Source organism: Rhinolophus ferrumequinum, chromosome 20 (genome assembly GCF_004115265.2).
Source record: "Rhinolophus ferrumequinum isolate MPI-CBG mRhiFer1 chromosome 20, mRhiFer1_v1.p, whole genome shotgun sequence".
Classification (NCBI taxonomy): Eukaryota; Metazoa; Chordata; class Mammalia; order Chiroptera; family Rhinolophidae; genus Rhinolophus; species Rhinolophus ferrumequinum.
In genome coordinates, this window is record NC_046303.1 from 4,378,121 (window position 1) to 4,402,501 (window position 24,381).

General features: G+C 46.9%; 1 protein-coding gene across 2 annotated transcripts in view; it reads left to right on the plus strand.

The window, feature by feature from the left end:
- The first annotated feature begins 22,393 nt into the window (after positions 1-22,393).
- Positions 22,394-24,381, plus strand: part of EGFR (epidermal growth factor receptor) — a 158,914-nt gene continuing 156,926 nt past the window's right edge. For both annotated transcript variants that reach the window (XM_033088188.1, XM_033088189.1), the window contains exon 1: positions 22,394-22,707. In XM_033088188.1, coding sequence (XP_032944079.1) covers positions 22,620-22,707 — 88 coding nt within the window. In that variant the 5' untranslated portion in view covers positions 22,394-22,619. The remainder of the gene's footprint in view (positions 22,708-24,381) is intronic.

Here is a 24,381-nt window from a genome sequence, read left to right on the forward strand (position 1 = left end):
CCGCCACCACCAAACACAAAACAGTCCTTGGGATTTTTGCTGCCTGCGGACCTCGACGTTAGGAGTTTATGGATGTTCCTTCTGCAGCACCGCCATCAACCCCGGACTACACACCTCTCTCTGTGTTAGTCCAAGCGAAACAGATTTAAAGAGTTTGCTGGCCTCTCGGGAGCTGGTAGTTGCACAGTGAGCAGCCAGTGACGTGTATGAGCTCTAAGAGAGGAGAGGTGGGGAGAACACGTCAACCTACTTCTACCAGGGCATCTGTTGTGATACCTTAAATCTTGCTGATTCCGTTGATTTTCCTCTTTCTGCTGTTGCTTAGGGGAATATTAGCTAGACACAGCCACTGCTTGTGAGCTGGCAATGCCTATATTAGGTCCACAGTTTTCCCGGTGTCTGGGACGGCACACTAACTGCACATGGGGACACTTAATGCCATTTTTGTAACAATGAAAATATGGTTTGAACCACTTTCACAAGTTAATAACACATGAGCAATATATAATTGCAAAATTGCCCGCAGACCACATGAAAGAAATGTCATTTTGAAGATCATATGTGATGATGTTTGTGGAGTACTTAACTCAGAATACATATCACGTGGCCAAAATAATGTTTATGAAAACCTCATGTTGTGTTTCCTGATGTGTGTGTGTGTCTGTGTTTTGGAATTTATATGCTTTCATTTCTTTTATGGTTTTGAAAAATAAATAGAGTGGGGTGGGAACAGAAACAGGGAGCTGTCTCACCCTAAAGTGACTGGTTGCTGAAAACCACATTTTTATCCAAATATTATCATAGAAACTTGCTGTGTTTGTTCATTAAGGGACAATATTTGAATTTCATCAGCACAAGTGACTCCTATGCTCCCAGGAGAAATTCAACAAGTTCTTATAGGAGACAGAATTGGAAATGAATCCAAGACGCTGAGGTCGTCTCTTGGGCAGTAAGGGGGCGAGTCTGGGATGTTGGGGAAATTACTCAACCTCCCTGAGTTTTCCTTTCTTTGTCAGGAAGGAATAACGTTTCACTTTAAAGCGTTAAATGCTTTACCATGTGACAAACACTTCACTTTACACGATGTCTAGATCTCAGAACAGAAACTCAGCCGCCAATCCCCCCAGGGTTTCCCAACTTGCAGGTAGAGTTTACAATCCAAGTCTAACGGCTACCAACACACCTCTAATCACAATTACCTGTTTAATTCAGATACGTTCAAGAATGCACTCACCTGGATGCCAGCCTTTACATATCCCTGACAACCTCCACTGTTGCTCTTGGGGTTCACTTTCTCCCCTATCTCCCCAGGTCTCACAGGTACCAACCCTCAGTCCCTGCTCCTCTGAAAGAATGTATCCCAATCCAGGGCATTTCCCCACGACTTCCAAAGGTGCAGACTATTTCCATGCACCCACCCATTTTATACTCACAACAGGCCTTCTTCTGCCTGCCCACCCTCCACACTGCCAGGGAATTATCTTTCAGACTTATCTTTTTGAGGCAGAGTCAATATTCCTCCTTCTTTCTTTCAGGGAGAGTACTCATAAAATACATACAAATTTCTCAGCAGAAGATACAGAACGCCCATCACAACACAACCCTGGTCTTCTCTAGCTTTAGCTCCTATGACATCTTTGTCCCTGGAAACTTATTTTCTAACAATACTGAAAATCTGGCCGGCTGATCAATACATTTGTGCTTTGGGCCATGCTCTCCTTGCTTTCTCTCCAACCTCGTTCCAAAAGAAGCGTCAGACAGCCACCTCTTCCATGAAGACTGAGAGGATCTTAGAGCAGGAATTAACCTTTGCTTCCTCTGTCCTCTATGGTTTGTCTAAACACAGTTCTGACGCTGCCTAACCAATTTTATTGTTTGTTTTGCTTTTATTTGAAGTTGGATCTTTCGTACTAGTCTTCTCCTCAGAGGCTCAGCCAATCTTTAAATTCTTTTGGAAATCACTACTACGTAACAGTGTCTGACACATAACTAATATTCAGTGAACAGTTGTTGAATGAATGAATGAACAAATGATACTCATCAAAAGAGCTTGGTAACAAGGTGCCCCCAGCACAGGGCTCAGTTTGGGACTGGGCTGAGGTTGCCCTCTGGAGCGGCCTTGAGCTCTCTAGGTATCCATGGACGTCACAAATGACTCAGAGGTAAGCGTGCCTGGAGAAACACGGAGAACCTATCAAGTTCCACATGACAATAGCTGTTGGGCGTTCTCATGAGAGCGTCTGGAGTAAGAAATACTTAGGGAATTCCTGCCAGCAGCCAATGGGAACCATGATGGCAGAGGCATAAATGACACTAATTTGGGAACAGCTGCATGTGCCAGGAGGAAGTGCTCGGAGGCCCTGCTGGATGGAGCTGATGACAGGGTCCCGCTGCCAGCTCCTATCACGGGACTCGCCGTGAGAAGCATCAGGCGGACACCAGCTGGGCTGCCATCGCTGCTCAGAAAGCACGGGAGCTCTCCTTCCCAAATGGCGTCTCCTCTGAAACCCTGTGTGAAAGGTAGAGAAGACGTTCATGATATCCCCACTCAGAGAGAAAACATGTTTTCCCCCCCAGAAAACCAGGGAGTAAGAAGATCTCAGCGGACTTGCAGCTAGGAATTGCACACTTGAAATGAAATCCAGTCTTCAAATTTTGGTGGAGGGTAGGGGCAGGGAAAAAAGACTTAGAACTAAAAATAGAATAACAAGAAACTGACTATTTGAAATATAGAGTGAGAGAAGTGTTGAATAAGAACCAATGAAAATAGCAAAAATTGAGGAATTTCAAACCAAGATGAGGGTTTAATGACCTTTTTATTGCTAGAAAGAGCTGTGTCTTTTTTCCAGCTTCTCGTCCTACAAAAGAAACTAATACATGGAATGTGTGATGCCAAAATTCCAGCAAACCATTTCAACTGCTGCGTTTTCTAAGTGGAGAGGATTTCTTTTCCAAAAGGCTAGTTCCTAAATTCTGCTAATGGAAGAGTTTTTCTGTTTGTTTTTTTTCCTCCTTATTACCACTGTGACCTATGGAATTCAAACAAGTCATGTAAATTAAAATATTTCTAAGAAGGCTACAAAGCTGAGTGTTGCCTTTGCCTCGGATTTTTCTATGTGAAGTAAGTTTACACATAGAAATTAAATATCTAATACAAGTTGTGGAGAAATAGATGGGAAGCACTTCTCAAGGTTCGTTAAATTGGCCAGCATGCCATAATAATTTCGCCACTATTAGTGTTGAACATAGAAGAAGTTTATCTGTGCTTAAGTAACAAAATATTTCAAAATAAATAATGTTTACTATATCGATCATCAAATAGTTAATACTCAAAGGAAAATACAAAAATGCTAAGAAGTAGAAAAAAGGGGGAAAAAAAGAAAAACCACTTCCTATTTCCATTATCCAAATACCACTGTTTTTGAAAGTGCCTTCCATTTCTTTCCCGTCATTTTCCCTCTGTGGAAAGGTCTTGTTTCCACAATTATCGTTGACTCTATGTGTAATTTATGTTATGGTTCTCTATGAAATATTGTAATCTCAATTATAATTGTTTCTATCAGAACCGTCACACTAGCAAGAACCCTGACCACCGGTGGGGAACATTGTCCTGGAGGGGCCCCTCGTACACACCGCCTCTGACCTACCTAACCCTCCAACCTACTCAATGGCATGTGGGCTTCGGCATGCTTGCTAAAATACCTAAATGGAGTTTTACAACTTCCTAAGCTCACGGTGGATTTAGACTGATCCTAGAAATGCCTTATTTATGCACAAAAGCAGCATTTCCAAGCTGGAATGGTCCAGAACAATTATTTGAGTGCCATGTCATTTTTAAAATGAGGAAATTAGGGCCAAGATAAATGATGTGATTTTCTCAGAGTCACACAGTGAATTAGTCCCAGGATCAACCATTTCCACTGGGTCTCTTGATGGCTCTCTAGTGCTTTTGACATTATCCAGTGCGTGTCAATCATTTGTCACCAAAATTAGTATCCAGTGGGGGAGGCTCTTGGAGCTTTCCCTGCCCCTCCCCGTTGTTTCTTAGTTTTTGGTCAACTTTTTGGAAAGCCGTGACAAAAAGAGTATATTAATACTACCTTTCTGTCTTGAATTCATGTATTGTTCTTGCAAACTTGTCCAGTAATTCTCGAGCCATCCCTGAGCCTGAACTCTTCATTTTCTGAAGTGGGAGACATACTCTGTAATTCAACTACACAGCTGAGAAGAACAGGTTAATTAGCAAAAATAAAATCTCAAAATCGAATCTATCCTTTGTTTCCATGTCTCTCCTGGTGGCCCTGAGTCGGTGTTACCTGAAGCAGGGTTGGTATTCTTGGAGCAGGGGAGATAATCCAGAAATAAGAAATAATTATCCTGCATGGGAGAAATTGTAACAAGGGGCAAGGACGGTAGTAATTCCCATTTCTCTTTAAGGATAGAAAATCAGTTTAGGACGTGCTTCCCTTTTTACTCATCTCCTCATCATCAAGCTCTCTTGTACGAGGAGAATGTTAATCTCAGATGAAGCCATGTAGACCCTGAAAGAGAGGTTGCTAAGAATATACTCCTGTTCTCTTTTCTATGTGCCTAGTCAAACTCAAATTCGAATATGTGGAAGGTATCTCTGAGTGTCTGAAACAACCATAAACTTGACACTTAGGCATCCCGCTCACCCTATTTCCTCTTACTCCAAACACAGTTCTCCTGAACTAAGCTTTCTGTCCAGAGGAATGCATAGATAAAGGTCCTAATGACCGGATACCTTACCATGTGGCACAAGTGACAGCCATCAGTTAGAAAGACAGAAAACCACAAACTCAGAGCAGAAACTGGGCAGTCTGTTTGTGTCAGCACCCTTCCAAGTTTACGATTAATCCTGGGCGGCACACAGGGCCCCACGCAGATTCAACTGGTCACCTGATTTACAAAGCTAACCCGTCATAATCATTCAGCATTGCACAGCATCATCTCACTTGTCCAGAGGTCGCTTACCCTGAACCCCACTTGTCAGAACTTAGCCTAGAACCCAGGAGCAAGGCTGTCCCCCAGAAAACTTGATGAGCCAATGCACAGTTCAGGCTCTGATGTTCAGGTGCTTGATTTAAGGAAAGAGGCCTCATCCAGAGCCAATTTCATTTTCACCTTTTTGTATTTCTAACCAACATGATTGTATGATTCCTCAGCTCTCAAATAGGTTAGAAATAGCTAGTATTTGAAACGTGATTGACTTAATCAACTGAGAATGGTGAAGGAGAAGGAAAAATATTAAATGTTGATCAATGGGTACTCCCCTAGCTGTGGATTCAGCTTAGGAGCTGAGATACCGACACACGACATTCCTTCACCGGGAATCACAGTATCATAGCCCGTCTCTCAGTGCATGTCGAGAAAGGGGAATGTCCTGTGTTCCTCTGTGCCCTTTGGATGACAGATTACACATCAAAATCTCAGAAAAACCTTCCTGCAAAGACAGCTTAAAGCAGCCCCACGTGAAAGGTGCTTGATAAATACACGTAGGATGAATGCAGCAATGTCACCATGGAAGCATAGGCATTCCTTGATTACAATACGTCGCTTTAGGAACATTTCTTCCAATGTAGGAATGCTCCTGAAAAATATGGTTAAAGGGATGTTATCCCTTGAAAGGACAGGGAAACTGGGGGAAGCTAACCACCGTGTATTGAGCAACCATCCTGAGCTTCATCCTCACAATGACACAGCAGATCCGTCTGACCCGTCCTTACTTGACTGATGAGGAAACTGAAGTTAAGCAAATTTCCAGGTTTATGCAATTAGTGATCAAGTCTAGATTCAAGCCTGCGGTCCCCATCTCATTACTTAGGTGGGTAAAGCTTCAGTTATCTTCACTTACAGAATAGCTCATGCATTGGCTGGGTACTGAATGGGCCAGAACCAAGAACCGGGGTTCCACAAATTAGGACGGGATGAAGGTCATGCAGATTGGGGCTGAGTCAAGTCTGAGCATCAAGTGAGATGCTCAGGTCCAAAGGGCAGGCATGGAATTCTAAAAGGACAGAATCAAAGTCAAGCAGCCTGTGAAAACAGGGTCTGAGTCATCCTTCAGCCCACTTAAATCTGGCTTCCACTCCCACCCCCAAAACTTTCCCAAAACAGCTCTCACTAATGTCACCCATGACTTTGACACAAGCAAATCCAGTGGGGAGTATTTATTCTTTATTGTTCCTGGCTTCTCGGTAGCATTTGGCACCCTGACCGTTTCCTCCTCTGTGAATCATTGTTTACCTTCAGCTCCCCTGCTGTACTCTCTCCGCTGTTCCTCTTACCTGTCTGTCTGCTCCATCTCCGTCTCATTTGCTACTTCATCTTCCTCCACCTCGGCAATAAATGCGGGGTTTTTCGAGATCAAGGGAGATTTCCTTCTCTTGTGTCTTTCTCTCTCTCTCTCTCTCTCTCTGGGTAAACTCATCCATTCCCATGGCTTTACAGATTATTGACCGGTTGATGACTCTTTGAAATTTTATTTCCCATCCTACAGTACTTCTGAGCTTCAGACTTGATTCACCAGTTGTCTACTTGGCATTGCTGTTTGGATAGTTTAAAGGCAATTCAAATTGAATACGTTAAAATAGAAACTCATCGTCTCAATCATGCTTCTCTTTAGCCGTCCCGTCTTGATGAATGAGCCCACCTACCGTCCTGAGCAAGGCAGACGTCAGTGTGACCCATGCCGTCTCCTGCCCCTCAATCCTCCCCTGCAAACCTACCAATTCTCTTTCCTTCTCTCCACCTGCACCCTGGTGTCCTCCAGTTCACTCTCCATGTTGCCACCAGAGATGTCTTTTTAAACACAAATCTGACTATGTCACCCCACTCACCATAGACTAAAACGCCATGTTTTTATATGGTCTGTATATTCCTGAATGATCTGACTTCTGCCTTCATCTCTAGGCCCATCTCAAGCATCAGCGTTCTCTGCTTCTGGGGTCCAGCCACCAATGGCCTTCTCTCAGTTTCTAGAACACATCATGCTCTTGGTGTCCGGGCTTTGATATTCTATCCTTCTGCCTGGAATGTTCTCACCCCCTACCACCCCCCTTACTTGGTCAATGCTTCAAGCTCAACTCAAACGTTACTTCCCCAGGAAGCCCTGTACTTTTTGAACCCCCATCGCACTTGCGCGTGCGCACACACACACACACACACACACACACACACTGGATCAAGTTCCCCTAACACCTAATATACCTGTTCATAGCTCCCTATATATTGTATCTTTGATTGAGTAACGTCTCTCTTTCTCAATGAACTCTAAGCCCTTTGGGGGGGGGGGGCGGGCATCGAGAATGCTCATCATTACATCCCAAGGGCCAGCACAGTCTTTTGCACAAAGATCATTTGTGAGTATTTGTCAGATGAAGGAAGGAAATAGGGAAGTAGTCCTGAGGGGCTGGGGAGCATGCATAGGTCACGTGTGTCACACAGTGACATGTAGGCAGAGCCCCGGTATGTCTGCCTTAAAGGCAGGTGACTTGGTGTTACCAGTGGGGAGTATGTGTCATTTATTTATATGGCAGCAAGCATTTTACTTCATCTTTAGATTCCTTTGACTTTACAAAGTTGAGTTATTGCTAACAAATTTGTATTGTTGGGATCTGTTTTGGTATATTGCATTTCACCATTAACTTTCAATTCAGAATTTAAGACATATTTCTGTTATAGAAATCTGCAGTAAACTTTTTAGTTTTGTTTAATTTGGGCAAGAGTGGGGGAAAAAAAGGCAGCCAAGGTTGTGCTAGAGGTTGTGGTATTGAAAGCAGTTTTGCATAGAACTAAGATAATTTCACAGCTCAAGGCTGTCTTTCCTATTCTTGCCTCCAACTTTTCCTTCTCCAATAAGAGGGATTTCTCCAGGGCCGGAAGACCATCCGCAGTGGATTCAAAGTTCTTAGGTTGCTCCCGTATCTAACACTCCTGTGGATAGCACGTAAGCCTACTGTCTTAGCAGTACCACCTCTACTCATCGCTGTGGTTGGGGTGGGGCTAATCCACCTCCAGCTCCGGGGGGTGGGGGGGCTAGGGGGGGAGGGGGGAGGGCCTGTGATGCAAATCTGGGCAGCCAGAGCCCAGCGTCCTCTGGCTCGGGGGTGACTGGTGCACAGATGGACCCAGTCAGGCCAGTGGGACTCAGTTCTGGCTCTTTGGGCCAAGTGGGAAAGATAAACTCTCCTTCCTCTTTTCTTGGTGGAGAGGATAGGAAGTAAATGTGTCATGGCTTTCTGCCTTCTTGCCCTCACAAGACGAAAATGGAGCCAACACACAGAAAAAGCAATGAGATACAGTGAGATGACATCAGCATAATTTGGACGCTGGTGCCATCATGCTTCTAGGGCACAGGTGAAACTTGTTCTGTAAAGGGCGAATGAGAAAATATGTTAGGTTTTGTGGGCCTACACTCTCTGCTGTGACTACTCAATGGCCCTCAGAGCTACGAGCCAAAAAGATTTTATTTATGGACACTAAAATTTGAATTTCACATAATTTTTATGTGCCTTGACATGTTATTATTCTTTTGATTCCCCTCCCTCCATCATGTAAAAAGGACAAAAAGCATCCTTAGCTTGCTGACTTTCCAACATCCCATCGACCAGACCTGGCCCACGGTTGGACTTGTCGACGCTCACTCTTACTTTTCAGTAACTGAGTCTGTAAAGTCTCTTTTTGCTTTAAATCAATAGGCGGGTTTTTTCTTTCTTTTTTTCTGTCACTTGCAAGTGTGAAAGCGTCCCGACCTGGGATTTAGTTTCTCCTCTTAACCTAATAGGCTTAGGAGTTCTAAAAGAGCTAACAGAAATGAATGTCTAAGAAACCCTTTTCACGTTTTCTAAGGCAGAAAAAACTTGTTCGATGATATCTCAGTTGATGAGATGCTGGGACCGAATACTTGAGTCAAGGCCAACATGAAAAATTCATAAATAATAAGAGCAAAGCAGTTAGTTATAAATTTACTAACTTAAAAGCCTGAAATTTGATGAAAAGAACTTATTTGAAAATGGCATATTTGTGTTTGACCCTCCCCGGTTGATCTTCCATGACCAGAAAGTATCATATTAGACTTTAAGGTTAATATTTTGGTCTTTGCCTCTGGTGGAACTTATTACCAACCCAGAAATATTGCTGAGAGTGTTTTGAACACCCTCACCCATGTTGGTGAAAACAACTATGTGCTAGAAATTACTTCTGAGAAGAGGAAATTGATTTGTTGCCACAATGCACACCCTAAAGTTGAAAATTTAATTACTCAGATGTGTAAAGTGATGATGAGAGGAGAATTAAATCATGTATTGAAACACTGACAAAGTCTACACTTAAAAAAAAAAGTCTAATGATGACATGTTACTCTTTGTTACTTTAACGTAACAAAATCACTATCTACCTGTCACATGGTATCTCCCAGGAAGATGACTTTCACACTTAACATTGTTGCAAGCATTGCATCCAAGTTACTATGTTTCTATTTTAACTTGCCAGTGAAATTTTGCATTGCCTGGTTTCTCTGCATTGCCTCCTGTTTCTAAAGTCTCAGAGGGACCATTTTCATTGGCAAGATTAGATTACACTACAAAATGTTTCAGTTCCTTTACCTAGTAAGCAGAAATATGGTTTATGGTTTGTACTTCCCTAATGTTATAGAAAATGCTTCACTGAATGTTCAGATGTGTGTTATTTCTTGGGGTCTCCGAGTAGAGAGTTCCCTTACCATTTCCTTCTTGGATATTAATTTAGTTAACTACCGTAGCTGTCTCATTCTCTCCCTTCCAGGTCTGTTCATCCCCTTTGTGGGTAAACCGAAAACAAAAGTAGCAATTGCGTTACAAGTCCCTTAGCTGAACATGGGTTTCTTACTTTAACTAAAGGCATTTGTTACAGCCAGCGCAGCAGACACATCCAAGCCCACGGCCTCTGGTTGGCTGATGGCAGCCTGAGAGGCTTCAGGACTTAGTAAGTGCCTCCCCTCCCCCTTCTCTCCTCTGCCCTGCAGTTGAGAATAGTCAGACCTCCAGCTGGGAGGGCAGCCAGCAAAGGCAGCAGCAGCCTTGAGAGCTGATGTCTGGAGCCATAGTCCATGAACCTCATAAATACTACAGTTTCTTTCCCTGGGTCACTTTTATAGTTTCTGCAGAACGATTCAAGCCCCTGTCGTCTCTAGTCAGAAAGGAGTTGGGAACAAACCCTGAGCAGCCGGGAAATCTGGGAGACTGGGCCTCATCCCACACCAAGAAGGTCCAGGTGTGTCCCCACATCCTGTTAGACAGAGAACTGCATCCTTTCTCTGCAAAATAACCAGCTTCCTAAGGGGCAGATGGACGTTTCTCCCTCAGAGCTTAAAAAGCACAGGACAGCCAGCTTCGGTGTGTTTGTCTGTTTATCCCACATCTTGGCATTTGGACGATGGCTACATAATGAATTGTTGCTTTAAGAGTAAACTCAGTGGCTCCAAGGGTATAAGCAATTTTAAAGATCCTGACGGATTTTCCATATTGTTCCAAAATTTTTAAAATGCTACCAGAAAAGAATAAAGGTCCAGTTTCGCTCCGAATTTGCCAGCATTTTATATATACAGTATATTCACTGAAAAGGGATTATTGAAGTTCTCTCTTCTTTGATTCCTAAAAAGAAAAATATTTTTTTTGTATCTATTTCTTTTGTTGCTCTTTAGGTTATACATTCATGTTTTATGTCCATTTAGTGTGATGGGTTTTGTTTTGCTCTTCACTGACGTGTATGATTCTGTTTTCATCATTTTCTGGTCGCCTTTTTCTGCTCTCCTTTCCCGCTGTAGGTTTTTACGAGGGGGATGTACTCCATTTCTGTCTTCAGCTTAGATGAGTGGTAAGCATCCTAGTTCATAATACCACATGTCTTTACTTTAAGCTCTTGCAAAATTAATTTGTATGTCTATCTAATTAATCAAAGATATTAGCAATCCTAGTAGGTTGGTAATTAGTGTTGTATTTTGTGTGTGCTTTTTATAATCTTTATTAGTTTAATCAGAAATTCTGACATCTCTGTGATTTTCCTTCCAGCTACAGCTAAACGTTTTTTTATAAATCATTTTAGTGGTTTTATGAGAAATAGAGTATGCGATTTCACTCATATTTAGTCTCCCCGTGATTTCCCAAGAAGCCTGAAAAAGCACCATTCCTCCCAAGAGAAGTTGACATCTGGTTTAAAATTTACTGATTAACACCCCATTTTCAATGTTGAAATGGAGTATTAGGCAAGAGATTCACTCTTCTAGTAAATTCTAGGTGATTCATGTTATCTATGACTAGAGTCTTTTTAATTACAGAGACACCTCCAGTAGGAACTCATAATCTATTGTTTCATTTCATGCAGGTTGACTCATGGTAAGGAAACAGCAAAACACACCACAGCCCTGAGCTCTCTTACTGATGCCAGCCACGTTATTATATCCAATTCCACCTCTAGATCCTACCCAAAGAGCAATTTTAGGACATCTGAAACACTAACAAAAATTATTGCTAAACTAAGCTTGCAGAGTTTGCTAAAATAAAGAGAACTATGTCACCAACTTCTTCCCTTTCTTAGCTCCAGGTACATTATATATTTTCACTGGAGAAAAGAGAGGTAAGTCCAACACATGTTTTTGAATGCTTTGAATTATAACAGCTCTCCAATGTTGTGTCTACACAACATCTGATTTACCTTAAAATCCTTACTATTCCTTGATATTCGTGGTGCAGCAGCAAAGGAGGAATGAGAAGCAGTAAATGGTGCATTTGCCCTTGGCTCAGCAATCTTGCCCCTAGGCATTTACCTACATGAAATAGAAACATATGTCCACATGAAGGCTTGGGCATGAAAGTTCACAGCACTTTTATTGATATTGGTAATAACCAAGAACTGGAAACAACCCAACATCCATCACCTGGTGTGTGAATGAACACACGTGGCATAGCCATATGATGGAGTACTAACACAGCAATACAAAAACCACAAACTACTGATAAACACAACATCAGGGGTGAATCTCGAAATCATTACATTGAGTGAAAAAGGCCAGACCCAAAATACTTCATACTGTATATAATTCATTTCAAAATCCAGATTCCTTTTGAAATTCTAGAAAAGGCAAATGAGTCTATAGTGACATAAAGTCCATCTGTAGTTTCATGGGGCAAGAGGCAGAGGAAAGGCATTTGCAAAGGAGCCTGAGAAACTTTTGGGACGTGATGAAAATGTCCAGAATCTTGATTGTGGTTGTGACCTTAAGGGGGCTGGCAGTGTCAAAACCCATTTAATTGTGCACTTTAAGGAGATAGAATTCGTCGTATGTAAATTATACCTCTGTCAAGTTGATAATAAATGTTTATTAATTAGAAAAAGATTTTGAACCGATACTTTACAAACAGCCAGTAAGTATATGAAAAAAGCTTAATGCCATTAGACAATAGAGGAATGCAAATTTAAACCACATAGAAACATTTAACGCATGCATTTTACTGCATGTAAATTATACCTTAATTTTTAAAGTACAGACCTTAAAAAGAGAATAAAAATAAAATTTCTTTTTAAATCAGAAAACACTCAGAAATTCCACTTGCAAGGGTGTGAAATCAATACTAAAGTTTTTTCATGTTTGAAAATACTGTCGGTATCTGTCAATAGGGAACTAGATAAATAAATTATAGTACACCCATAAAAGGAAATCATTTGCTAGGGCAAGAACAAGGAACCTTTAAATACTGGATATGGAATGAACTCCATGATGTATCATGAAATATATATATAGAGAGAGTGCAGAAAGAACACTGTATATACAGAGTGTCCGGAAGAACCCCCAAGCAACTGCTGAGGAGATCACCTCCTTGGAGGAAAGCTAGACGCCTGGGAGGACAGGGATGGGAAGAAAGTTTTCACTCTACATGTTTTCAAACCTATTTAATTTTGAACCATGTTGATTTGTTAAATACTCTAAGTTTGAATGAAGTTAAAATACGTTGACACAAACAGCTCACCGTATCTCTTAATACTTAGTACTTAACACTTAGTACTTAAGCCTATCAAAAGCTGGTGCTTTTTCTCAAGGCCCCTGGAACTTTCACTGCCTTGCAGCCAAGTCTCAGGGAGCGCAGATCACCTTTCCCCTTTCTCCTTCCTAGCTCCTTTAATTGTAGATGGAAAAAAAGAGAGGGGGGCAGAATCCTATGGAAAGTAATCTCCCAGGGTGATCTGGTCATAAATTCCTAACTGGGCAGGTCATGGTGGGAAGTCACACCCCAGGCGTATAGCTTCTTTAGTGAGAGGTTTCAGCCAGCCCTGTGCATTGTTCTTGTGTATCTAGGTTAACACACCTTTGAAATACCAGAAGTAATACCCCTCAAAAGGGGTATTCAAGAGAGCATATGATCTCATTACCATCCTGTAATCTGATGCCTTGCTTTCTCCCATCTCCTTCATCTCAAATGCATAAAAGAAGCCGCAAAACTGTCCTTCTCCAGAGCATTTGAGACCTTATCCCCCAGCACATGTCGTCAGTGTAGCTCAGACCAACTCTTCTGAAAGTTCCCTACAGGTTCAGACATTCCTTGAGTCGACATGATGACCTGCTTTGACACTCATTGTCCCCAGTCCTTGGGCACCTGCGTTCCCTACTGGAGTGACAGCGGCCCCTCCGTGTGCCCTCCACAGACCTCTCAGATCCCTGCACAGCAAAACGGTCACTTCATGTCCGCCTAAGAAATATATGGAAAAAAAAAATGAAGACATATAAATGGGAAGACTTTATTTTTCTGAATGTGAAGATTTAATATTATAAGGAGATAGAGGAAATATTTTAAAGATGTCAGTATTTCCTAAATATTCCCATACATTTAAGAAAATTCCAGCTATAACCCCACTCCAATTGGACTCTTGCCCCACCCCTCCGGTGAAACTTTTCCCTGATAAGGTCCCCTGAGACATTCCAGTGCCAGAGACCACTGATGGATCCGCAGTTTTTGATGTAGCTGAATCACCCCTCCTCTTTGAAACCCTTTTCCACGTGCCTCCAGATCAGTGAGCCACAGCTTCTCAGTCTGCTTTGCTTCTTCCTCCTTGCCTCCTGGGTCTCTTCACATTAGAGGGCCCAGGACTCAGGACTCTGGACACGTCTTGCCATTTCTATTCCCTTCTAATCCTTTTATGATCTCATTCCATCTCAACCAAGACTTTAAGTAGCACGCACATACTGATGGTCCCAACTTTTTTGCTTTTAATTAAAGTTTATTGGGGTGACAATTGTTAGTAAAGTTACATCGATTTCAGGTGTACAATTCTGTGACACATCATCTATATATCACATTGTGTGTTCACCACCCAGAGTCAGTGCTCTTTCCATCACCATGATGGTCCCAACTTTTTATCTCTTTCCCTGGACCTCTCTCCTGAAGCTCAATCTCATGTCCAACTACTTGTGCATTATCTGCATCTGAAAGTCTCAAAGTATCTTAAGCACAGCCAGTGCAAACCAGACTCTGGGATTTCCCCGATCCGTACTCTCCTCCCCCTGTTTTCTATCCAGGGGGGCTGCCAGCAGCACCTTCTTGCTGATCAGGACCTGAGGGTCACCCTTGGCTCTGGTCTCTCACAGCCCTGATTCAATTCATTGTAATCCTTCAGAGTACAGCCCAAATCTGACCCCATCTCAGCACCTCCACAGCTCCAAGCCAGGCCCACGTCTCACCTGGATCTGCAATCGCCTCTTCTTCCCTGCCTTCATTCCACTGTGGACACAGCAGCAAGAGGGATCCAGGTGGGACCGTCATCCATCCTGTGGCTGACTTCTCTGTTCTCAGCCGTCCAATTTGCCCCCGTCTATTCTTCAGTAAAAGCTGAAGCTGAAACTATTCCACCGCCCTACCAAGGCGGGGCAGCGCCGCCCCCCCCACCCCCCCCACTCCAGCCACACTGGCCTCCTGGCTCCCCGTAGAAACAGGCTGACTCCCGGCCCTGCAGGCGCCTCCTCCCAGGCCCTGCCAGGCTGTCCGGCTCACTGCCTCAGGTCCGTGCCAGTGAGCCTCCCACACACCGTCCCATTTCAAGTGCATTGATCTGTGTGCTCCTTCCGCCATTTCTCTGCACAGCACGTGTCCTATACGACCTCCGTTGCGGGCAGCCCTCCACCCTCCAGAATGTACCGGGCACTGTTCTAACCACGTGGGGACTGAACGGGAAGCAGCGCCCAGCAAAGTGCACGCGTGCAAGTTCCACGACTGAGGATTTTACTGCACAGACGACACGTGTAGGGAGGAACACACCTCAGGACGTGACCTGGACCTGGACCTGGACGGGGGAGGTCAGGACCCCGTGGGGGGCTGGGAGCTCCAAGGGCTGGTTACCGGTGGGTTCCCTGGCGCCAACAGGAGGCCCCACCCCCAGGCCCGTCTCCCTGGAGCCTTTCAGGACCGCCCTGTTGTGTGGCAGGTGCTGGGAACAGACACTGCAGGAAATCTAAGGACGACTTGAAAATCAAGCTTTAGGAACACCTCCAAATCTTAGAAAAGCCACCAGTAGTCCCTCCGGCGTCCTGCAGAAATCAGGGAAAACGCCATGCTCCCAGCCGGACGTGCTTTCAAGTCTTCATTTAAAAGTAAAAGATGAAAAAGAAACGGACAAAAACGTTCGGGGGAGGCGGCAAAAAAAGAGTAAAAAGAAACAAATCCTTATTAGCAAAATCACAGTAAAGGGCCCGGCGAGGAGCCCCGGCCAAGTCAGAGAGCGCCTCACCGAGCACCGGGTCCTACCGTGCAGACCCCGGTGCAGCGCCGGCTCCCCGCAATCTCGGGAGAAGCCAGGCAGGCGGTACCCACACACCCCGGGCCGGGCGCCTGAGAGCAGGAGGCCCTGGCTTCGCGCGAAGTGGCCTCAAAACCCCTGCGTTCACCTTCACGGCTGCTCTGATACCCCGATATCAGTCTGGTCTCTTCCCCATCCCCATCCCACGTGAAGGGAAGCAGGATTCAAAGCGACCTTTGAGGACAGGCAATGGGGCGTGGGTACGGGGCTGGGGGGTGAGGGGTCTATTGTCTGGAGGTGCGGGCTGTGCAAGTCTCTCCAGCCGGCGCCCAAAGTGCCAGTGGATGGCACACATCGCGTGGCTCCTATTAGCGAGGCCATCTGCAGGCTGCGTGGGCACGGCTGCGGGTGCCAGCCCCCTTTGGGGCATTCGCTGCCCTGTTTCCCTTGCAGCTGCTACAACAAATAGCAGTTCTTTTGAAGGTAAGGAACAACGCCGGTCCTCAAAGCTTATAATTAGAAATCTCAGAGGGAAATAAATCATTGTTGCTAACTTGTGCGGTGGAGAGCCTGAAGGGGTCTTCTTTTTTTAATTGCCTAATGACTGGTTCTATGTTGAGATTGTTCATATGCCGGTGAAGACTAACTGAAGGACACGTGTGACGGGCTGCGCTCCGCTGACCGGACTCGGGGCTGACAAAGAATCGTGCTTTACTGCTCTGTGTGCCCCGGAGAAGGCTTAGACCACATCCAGGGCAATGAGAAAGTGTCACAGACACAACACAGCTCCCAAATGCACACGCACTCAGTAGTGTTTAAGTGCTATGTGCTAGGTGCTTTCCCGACATGTTTCAAGTCTTAACAGTCCTGCGTGGCAAGCACTTATGACACTTTCCGGAGGAGAAAACCAAAGCTTTTTGGGTGAAAGACTGAAAAAAATAAAACATGCTCAAAGTCACATTTAGTTAATGGCAAGTTTTAGGTCCCTTTTCATTTGGTTACTCCATGCCCTGCCCCTCCAAGTGTGTGGGTGTGTACATGTGCATAATACGAAATACAAATATACATGTTACAGAAATAATGTGCGATGCTTATATATCAAACATAAAATAAATCATTTCATATAAAGTATTCATAAAATATTAATTTAAATATTGAACTAGGGGGTTGGATAACTTCTTGTCTGCGTTAAGGTACGCGAGGGTCTGATGAAGCAAGAAGCACCCTGAAAATCCCAGTCGCCTCACGAAGGGGTGTTTCTCTCACTCTTCACGTCCATCATGTAGATGTCACCGACGTGTCCCGCTAAAGGGTTCCGCTCCCGGTCTCCTCACTCCAGGCCCAGGCTGTGGAGGAAGCCACTCTCAGGAGCACGACCAGCCAACAAGCCAGAGGGAAAGGTGTCCCCGGGAAGCGTGCCCTGCTCCTGACCGCTTCTGCTGGAAGTGACATGTGTCCCTGCACTAACGTGGTCCAAGTCCAAGGCTGATTTCCCGGGGACCAGAAAGTCGCATCCTGCCATGGGGTTGAAGGAACCAGACCCTGGAAGACACACACTACATTTCGCCCACTGGGCTACAGTTAACGGGTGGGTCCCAAGCAAAATTCCTAGGAAGAAAGGCAGCACACACTTGCCAAATAATCTGACCACATGCCAAAACAAAATGCCACAGTCAGAACAACTCTCTGATCTCCAATGACGTAGTAACTTCCCTAAACGCAAGCACTGAGAATTCTAGTTATGTGTCACATGCATTTTTGTAGTACAATAGCAAAACATCCTGATTTATGGTGGTGTTTAGCAATCAATGAGGTTGATGCTAGGAAGACTGGAAAGGCTCCTACTCTGACACACACACACCCCACACCTGCTTGGTCTGGGTGACCTTTTGCAGGCTGACAAGTCCTAGGGGGGCAGGACTGGTAACTGACCTCTGTCTCCCAGCTACTTTAGACTCAGTGACTGAATGTTGAGTAAATGCCGTTTATTCCTACTCAGAATTTTAATAAAATTGCTAACAACCCTCAGGACTCCTATGCATTTTATTTTATAAACAAAGTATTATTTATTATTCCTGTCTCCCTTCTTGAAGCAATTCATTTGAACCAGGTATTTAACCTAATACCTGTACAACTGTCAGGGCCCTGTCTCTGAGGCCCCTCCCTCATCTAAGTCACAACAACTCAGGTTTCTTGCAGCTCAGTTCCACAAACTTCACAACTTTAATAATTTCTGATTTTCCATTCAATTGGACCCTCAGGGGATGAGCAAGAATGAGTCTGATAGAGGAAGGAAGATAAAGGCGAGAGGAAAAGTAGAGATGGGAACCACATGTGTGCATGTGTATTTGCTGATAGGTTTTGGTCCAGAGGTCATGTATAACACATCTACACCATGGTAGGCCTCGCTTTGAAGGAGCGTATTTCAATGTGGAAGAATGTAAAATCACAAATGTTTATCACAAGTCGTGATTCTAGCGTATCATTATTGTGGCTGACATTCTCCAGGTATATGAGAATGATGAGAACAATACGTGTGTGGAGGCATAAGTTAATATTCATTATGAACATTAATATTCACTATGAATATTCACTAGTCCGTGAACCCAGAAGGGTGAGGCTGCAAACTTAATGTCTACAGCAGCCACGCAGTTCCCATGAACTGGAGAGTCACGTTTGTGGTGAGCCGGAGCCTTAACGTTCTTTCTGAAGGAGACAGTTATCACCCACCCAACTGCCATCTTGCATGAAAGCAGACCCAGCTGGCCAGCACTTCCCATTTTTGAAGAGAAACACAAGAGTCCACATTATAAATAGGAAATCTCTTGATTTGTAAATATGGCCACTAATTCAATTAGAAGAAATTTTGAATGGGCCCACAGAACCATGTCTGTATCCTGAACTTGGTCCTGAACTTGAGGCTCATGTTTCCAGTTAGAACCACCCCTGAGACGAGTAGTGACTCCCCGGACAAAGTTATGCAATCTCAGTGTTCCGCCTTCGGCAGGGGCAAAGCGTTATGCGGAGTCCCCAAAGTGCCTCCAAGACCCCCGTGCAAAGTGATTCCCACAGCACAGCGCCCGCAACCAGCATCCCAAAATGCAGCCCTGCCTTTTAGGCATCTCAGAACCGTCAGCCCCAGAGACAATGCATCAAAGACATGTTATACTACTAAGAATACTAACGATCAAGGAAGGCCTCAGCCATTTGGGGTCAGCGTATTATCCCCGAAAAAGAAGCTGCTTCTTCCATACTCTGGCAGAGATAGGTGTCAACTCAGAGTCAAATGCAAATAACTTGACTCAAAGGGAGAGAAAAAGGGCTGAGGAAACCAAGCCAACATCAGAACTGCCCAGGACCCTCTGCCAGGGGACGTACCAAGGTCACTGGTCCTTCACTTACAGAAATAGGTGATGCCTGCCCATAGAGGTACAACAGGACAGACCATTGAAATGTAAATCTCCTTCCATACCAACCCCCAGCTACCTAGGTTTCCTCCGAAGGGCAAAACTGTTACCACATTTTTGTGTCTTCTTAAAATATCTTTAGAAGAGCTCTGGAGTGTGAATACATTGGAATGGAAGGCTGTTTTAGAGATGCATGTTCCTACAGAATTCTAGGATTAGAAGGGACCTGGTTCAGTCCTTCAGCATAACCTTCCTGAGTACTTCTCCTGCATACATGTCTTTCTAAGGATGGAGAATCGCATTCCACTCGGAGGCAGCTCACTCCACTTTCAAACAGCTCTACCAATGTATGAAAGGTCATTTTTAAAATTCTGAAATCTGCCACTTTGATGTGTTTCCTCATCAATTCTTGCTTTGACCTCAAAGGCCAGAGAAAACAGGTGGTCAAATGCCTCTCGCCCAAGATGGAACTTTAAATATGTGAAGGCCTGCTGTCTTCACCCCGCCACAAAGCCCTGTTTTCGTCCCCTTTGGGGGACTACTCCCATGCTCCTTCTAGAAAGGTTTAAACGCCTACTTAAAATGCTCAGAAACCTCTTCTAAGAGGAAAACTGCTCATCAGAGGAGGAAAAAAGGTCTCCAGTTTGGAAGGTGGAGAAGAGAAAGAACAGCGCGTGTTAGGAAAATTGATGGGCCACGTGAGATTTTCTATGGGAAATACCAGAGCCTCGGTATGTCCTGGTTAATCTGGTGCCATGGATGCTTTCTCCGGGCCAAGGTGAGATTTGGGTTGTACCCTCTCTAGAGAGTTTCCAGATATTCTGAAATTGAATTTGGGATCCTGAAGTCTGTTTGTCTCAATTTTGGAAAAGTTTCAGTGATGAGGGATGAAGAACATGGCTGGGATTTGGGTTCAAGGCTGGTCTCGTGACTAGGAAGCATGCCCTGGGACACTGGGCAGGTTACATGGGTGACCTTTCCAACCCACGGCTTCCTCTTGCTATACAAGGCAGACAAAAGTGTACCCTGGCTCATAGGTGATCAATACTTAGTGGCATGTGGTCAGGCTGCTCCCGCTGTTCCCGTGGTGGTGGCCTGGGCCTGGGACGTGACCTGGGATCACTCTCTGCAGAGAGACTGTGTTCGCGAGCCGCAGCTATGCAGGGCCCAGTCTGGGCAAAGCTCCATGCTCTCAAGACGTCATTTCCACCAGCTCAGTCACACAGTTTTGTACCTAACAAGCACCACAGTTACCTGTGCACCCCGCGACCTGCCAAAGAGTACCACGTCACCCTGAATGTCACCTCTTAAGTCGCCAACTCCAAGGAGGAATCCAAACTTACAAAGGTGTCCCCAGAGGATGGATCCAGCCAGGGTGGGTCTGTGCGCCAGAAGCTCTGCCTCCTCCTCTAGTGATTGCTTTATGGAAGGATGTGATAACAATACAGCACTGCACAGGTTGTTGCTGTTAGAAAAGGGTGGTTACTGAGAACTCGCGGGGCTTCACACATTTTCTTCTCCTCGTGGACTCACGGGTGAAATTCCTGCGCAGTCTTCAAAATTAGCTGCAGCTTCAACTGATTGGCGTTGTAGCAAATGGACAATATGTTTTGTGCCAGCCATGGGATTTCCTTGACAGAAGGCTCTGGAGCCAAATTTGCGGCCTTGTTGAGTAAATGCATGGAATCCGTTGTAAGACTCACCCCCAGCTTTGTGCCATGTCCCACTGTTGTGTTTCTGATTTACCCTTCTCTGAGGTGTGTTACCTCTGTAGCTGTGTTTCTTCACAGACTGCCTTGTTAAATATTACAGGTAACATGTAACCCTGTTTGGAACATGTGGAGGGAACCCAGCACACCACCTGCAGAATCTTCAGAGCCCTCTTCATCGGGGCGGAAGGGGTTCGGAGGGCTCAGGGCCATCTTGATGTGCGCAAACAAAGGAACAAACACAAATGACTCTAAATTCAGAGTAAACACTACAGGCTGTGCCGACAGTGAGGCACCCTGTGCCCTGCATTTGCTGGACGGGGAGATGACCCTCCTTCTCTGGTGACACCAAAGGTCAGGCTGTAATTCCACTAACTTCAGTTTTGTGACTCCTGCTTAAATAGGGGGGACACCAGAGCCCACCGGGCCTGATGTCAGCAGTGGGACTTATGAGGAATAGAGGGGGTCTGGCTGTAGAATGCCCCCCCCCCCAGGACGTTTGTCCTGTAGTGAAGGAGCGAATTTGCTGAATGAATTTACCTAAGTTTCTGCAGCTAAGAAAGCCTAATTTCTTCTGGCCAAATCCTTAGCCAATTTCCCTGGTGTTTCTCCTGCTTGAGTCACGCGTGGCTGTCTGAGGGCACTGGGCACCTCGATTTTCCATAAAAGCATCTCCTCTAGTGTTTGTATCAAGCCTTTATCCAAGCGCCGGGCTTTTGCAAAGTAATTTACCGTGAATATTTGCTTGTCAAGTACCCCTGGCTGGCTCCGGGCCTAGGAAAGCTGTGGGCTCCCTCGGTACTCGTGCATTCATTCAACTAACATTTCCCAACGTCCGGCTCTGTGCCAGGAGTTGGGTGCCCTCATTTCAGACGATTCTGAGGATGCTTGACGGGCTGTGAAGGACCCTCCGACTTGAGAGCCCCGACTCAGCCGCTGGCCCGCGGGCGCAGCGAGGAACCAACCACCTGGCTGCCAAGCCAGCCTCGGCCTCCAGTAGGGTCCCCGGGTGCTTCGGGGGAGTTGGGCGAGAATAAAGGGGTGGTTTCCTCACCCGTGCCATTATCCAGCCTTGGGCATAAGTCTCAGCCAGGTCACCGGAGCTGGTACAAGTTTGCTCTGCAAGTTGAAGGGGTGGGGGCAATGTCTGGACGCAGGCTGGGTCACCGAGATAGCAGCGCCAGTCCGCGAGGGCTGGGTCCTGACGCACAGCGCTGGGAACTCGCCTCTCGGAACACGAATTCCCAGGAGCGGCCGCCGGCTCCCGCACGCCGCCCCCTCCCCGCTCCGCGCCGTCGCCCGAGCGCTGGGGCCCGCGGGGGCCACCGTGGTCTGCCCCTTCCGCGCGGCTGCCTGCCTGCGGTCCCCGCTGCTGGTTATTCCTCCCTCCTCCTGGCGTTCGGCTCCTCGCGATCCCTCCCCCTGCTCTTGGTCCCTCCTCCTTCCAGCCCAGGCGCCCCGCGCCCCCGCCCCGCGAGCTAGACGTCTGGGCAGCTCCGAGCGCTGCGCCGCGGCAGCAGCCTCCGCCCCCCGCACGGTGTGCACGCCCGCGGCCCCGGCTGCCCGAGTCCCCAGCGAGTCCCCAGCGAGCCTGCCCCGGCGGCCGCCGCCTCCCAGCCCGGACGACAGGCCACCTCCGGAGTCGCCGCCACCACGCACAGCCGCCCGGCTCCGTCTCGGACTAATTGCGGAGAGCGGGAGCGAGCGCCTGGGGGCAGCGATGCGACCCTCGGGGACTGTGGGAGCCGTGCTCCTGCTGCTGCTGGCTGCGCACTTCCCAGGGAGCCCGGCGCTGGAGGAAAAGAGAGGTACGGGCGTGTCCGCGGCCCCGCGCCACCCGGCCCGCAGCCGGCCCTCCTTTCCTGCTTCCTTGAGGAGCGGCTGCGCTGCTGGCCGGGACCGTGGGAGGAACGGGACGTTTCGTTTCTGAACTGGGCGAGTCTGCGGCGGCCCGAGGCGGGGAAGCTGCGGGCGCGGGCTGCGGGCGGGTGTGGGGCGCTCCCCGAGCGCTCGCAACTTTTCCGCGTCACTTTCCTGCCCTCCTGCGCGGGCTTGGCGTCCTAGAGCGAAAGTTGGTGCGGAGCCGGGGGCCGCTCGGGTCCCCGCGGTGCCGGCCGGCGTCCGGGCACGTGCGCCCGCGCTGTCCACTCAAGGGGCCAGGCTCGCGGGGCGCGCCCCCCAAGGGCTTCCGGACGCCCAGGATGCGGGAATCCCTCGGGGGACCTCCCGGGGCTCCCTACACCCGCGTCTTCCACTGAAGCCGGCTCGCTCCTTTCCCGGGCGTGGAGCTGCAGCCTCGAAGTGGGAGGCCCGGAGAGCTCGCCTCTGTCGCTAACTACCTGTGGCTCCCGGCAAGGGACTTAGTGTCCTCTTCGGCTCCTGGGGCGCGCCCCCACCCCCGCACCCCCGAGCTCCCTCCGGATCGTCCGCGGCCCTTGTCCCTCCCGGGAACTCCCGAGGTTTGCCCCCCACCTGCAGCACTTTGGTCACGTCTGTGGGCTTCGGGGTGGAGCGGGGCAGAGCGGTGCGACCGGCTGCAACCGGACAGCTGGGTCCTGGTGCTCACCTGCCTAAGGATCAGGACCCCACAATTTTTCAAAGTAGGGCTCCTATTTTGAAAATCCCGAGATTTTCTCTTTGGGACATTTCTTTTAGCTTTTTTAAAAATTTGACATGGGGCCAATCAAAATATTAAACTTAATTTTAAAAAAAAATGAAAACCGGATTTGGTGCCAAGTGTCCAGAGCGAACATGAGCGAGTCTGGCTTCGTGACTACCGACCATAAACCCACTTGACACAAGAAACATGTCTCAGAAGGTTTAACTGCACAATTTCAAAATCCTGCAGCCGGGTTCCAAGAGTCAGGTCTGTACTTGCAGTTGATGTCATTGGCGCAGGGAGTGGGGTTTGGTCCTGAGGGCGTTCGCTGGGGGAGCGTCAGGGCCGAAAACCGCGCTTCCCAAACTTGGGTGCAAATTAGAATCGCTTGGGATTTAAAACCAAACCGAACCCAAAATAAACAACGATGTCTGGCTCCCACCCCCCAGACATTCGGATTTCCTCGGTCAGGAGTGAGACCTGGCCTTCCGGGTTTGTACAGGCTCCTCAGGTGATTTTGTTGGGCCGCGGGATGTGAGGGATGACAGGCAATGAGTAGGGCGATTCGCAAAGACTCCAACGTCAGATGCTCTTTCTGGACATCGGGAGTTTTACCAGCAGTTGCAAAATACTGTGAGAGGAGACGGAGGTGATTTCAATAATAGTGGATTAGTTTTTTCACCGAAAGCTTTTCCTCCGGAGTCTGACGCCCCCTCTTCCCTGCTGTGAAACGGTCCCTTTGGTCCTGCTCCTGAAATCAGCTGACCAGGGCCGCCTCTCAGGCAGGTCGCTCTTTATTTTCTCTGCAGGGGTCGCCTGTCCTTTACATTAAAGTCTTGGAGCACCTCAAGCATCACTTTTCTCCAGAAATGTCCCCAGTGCG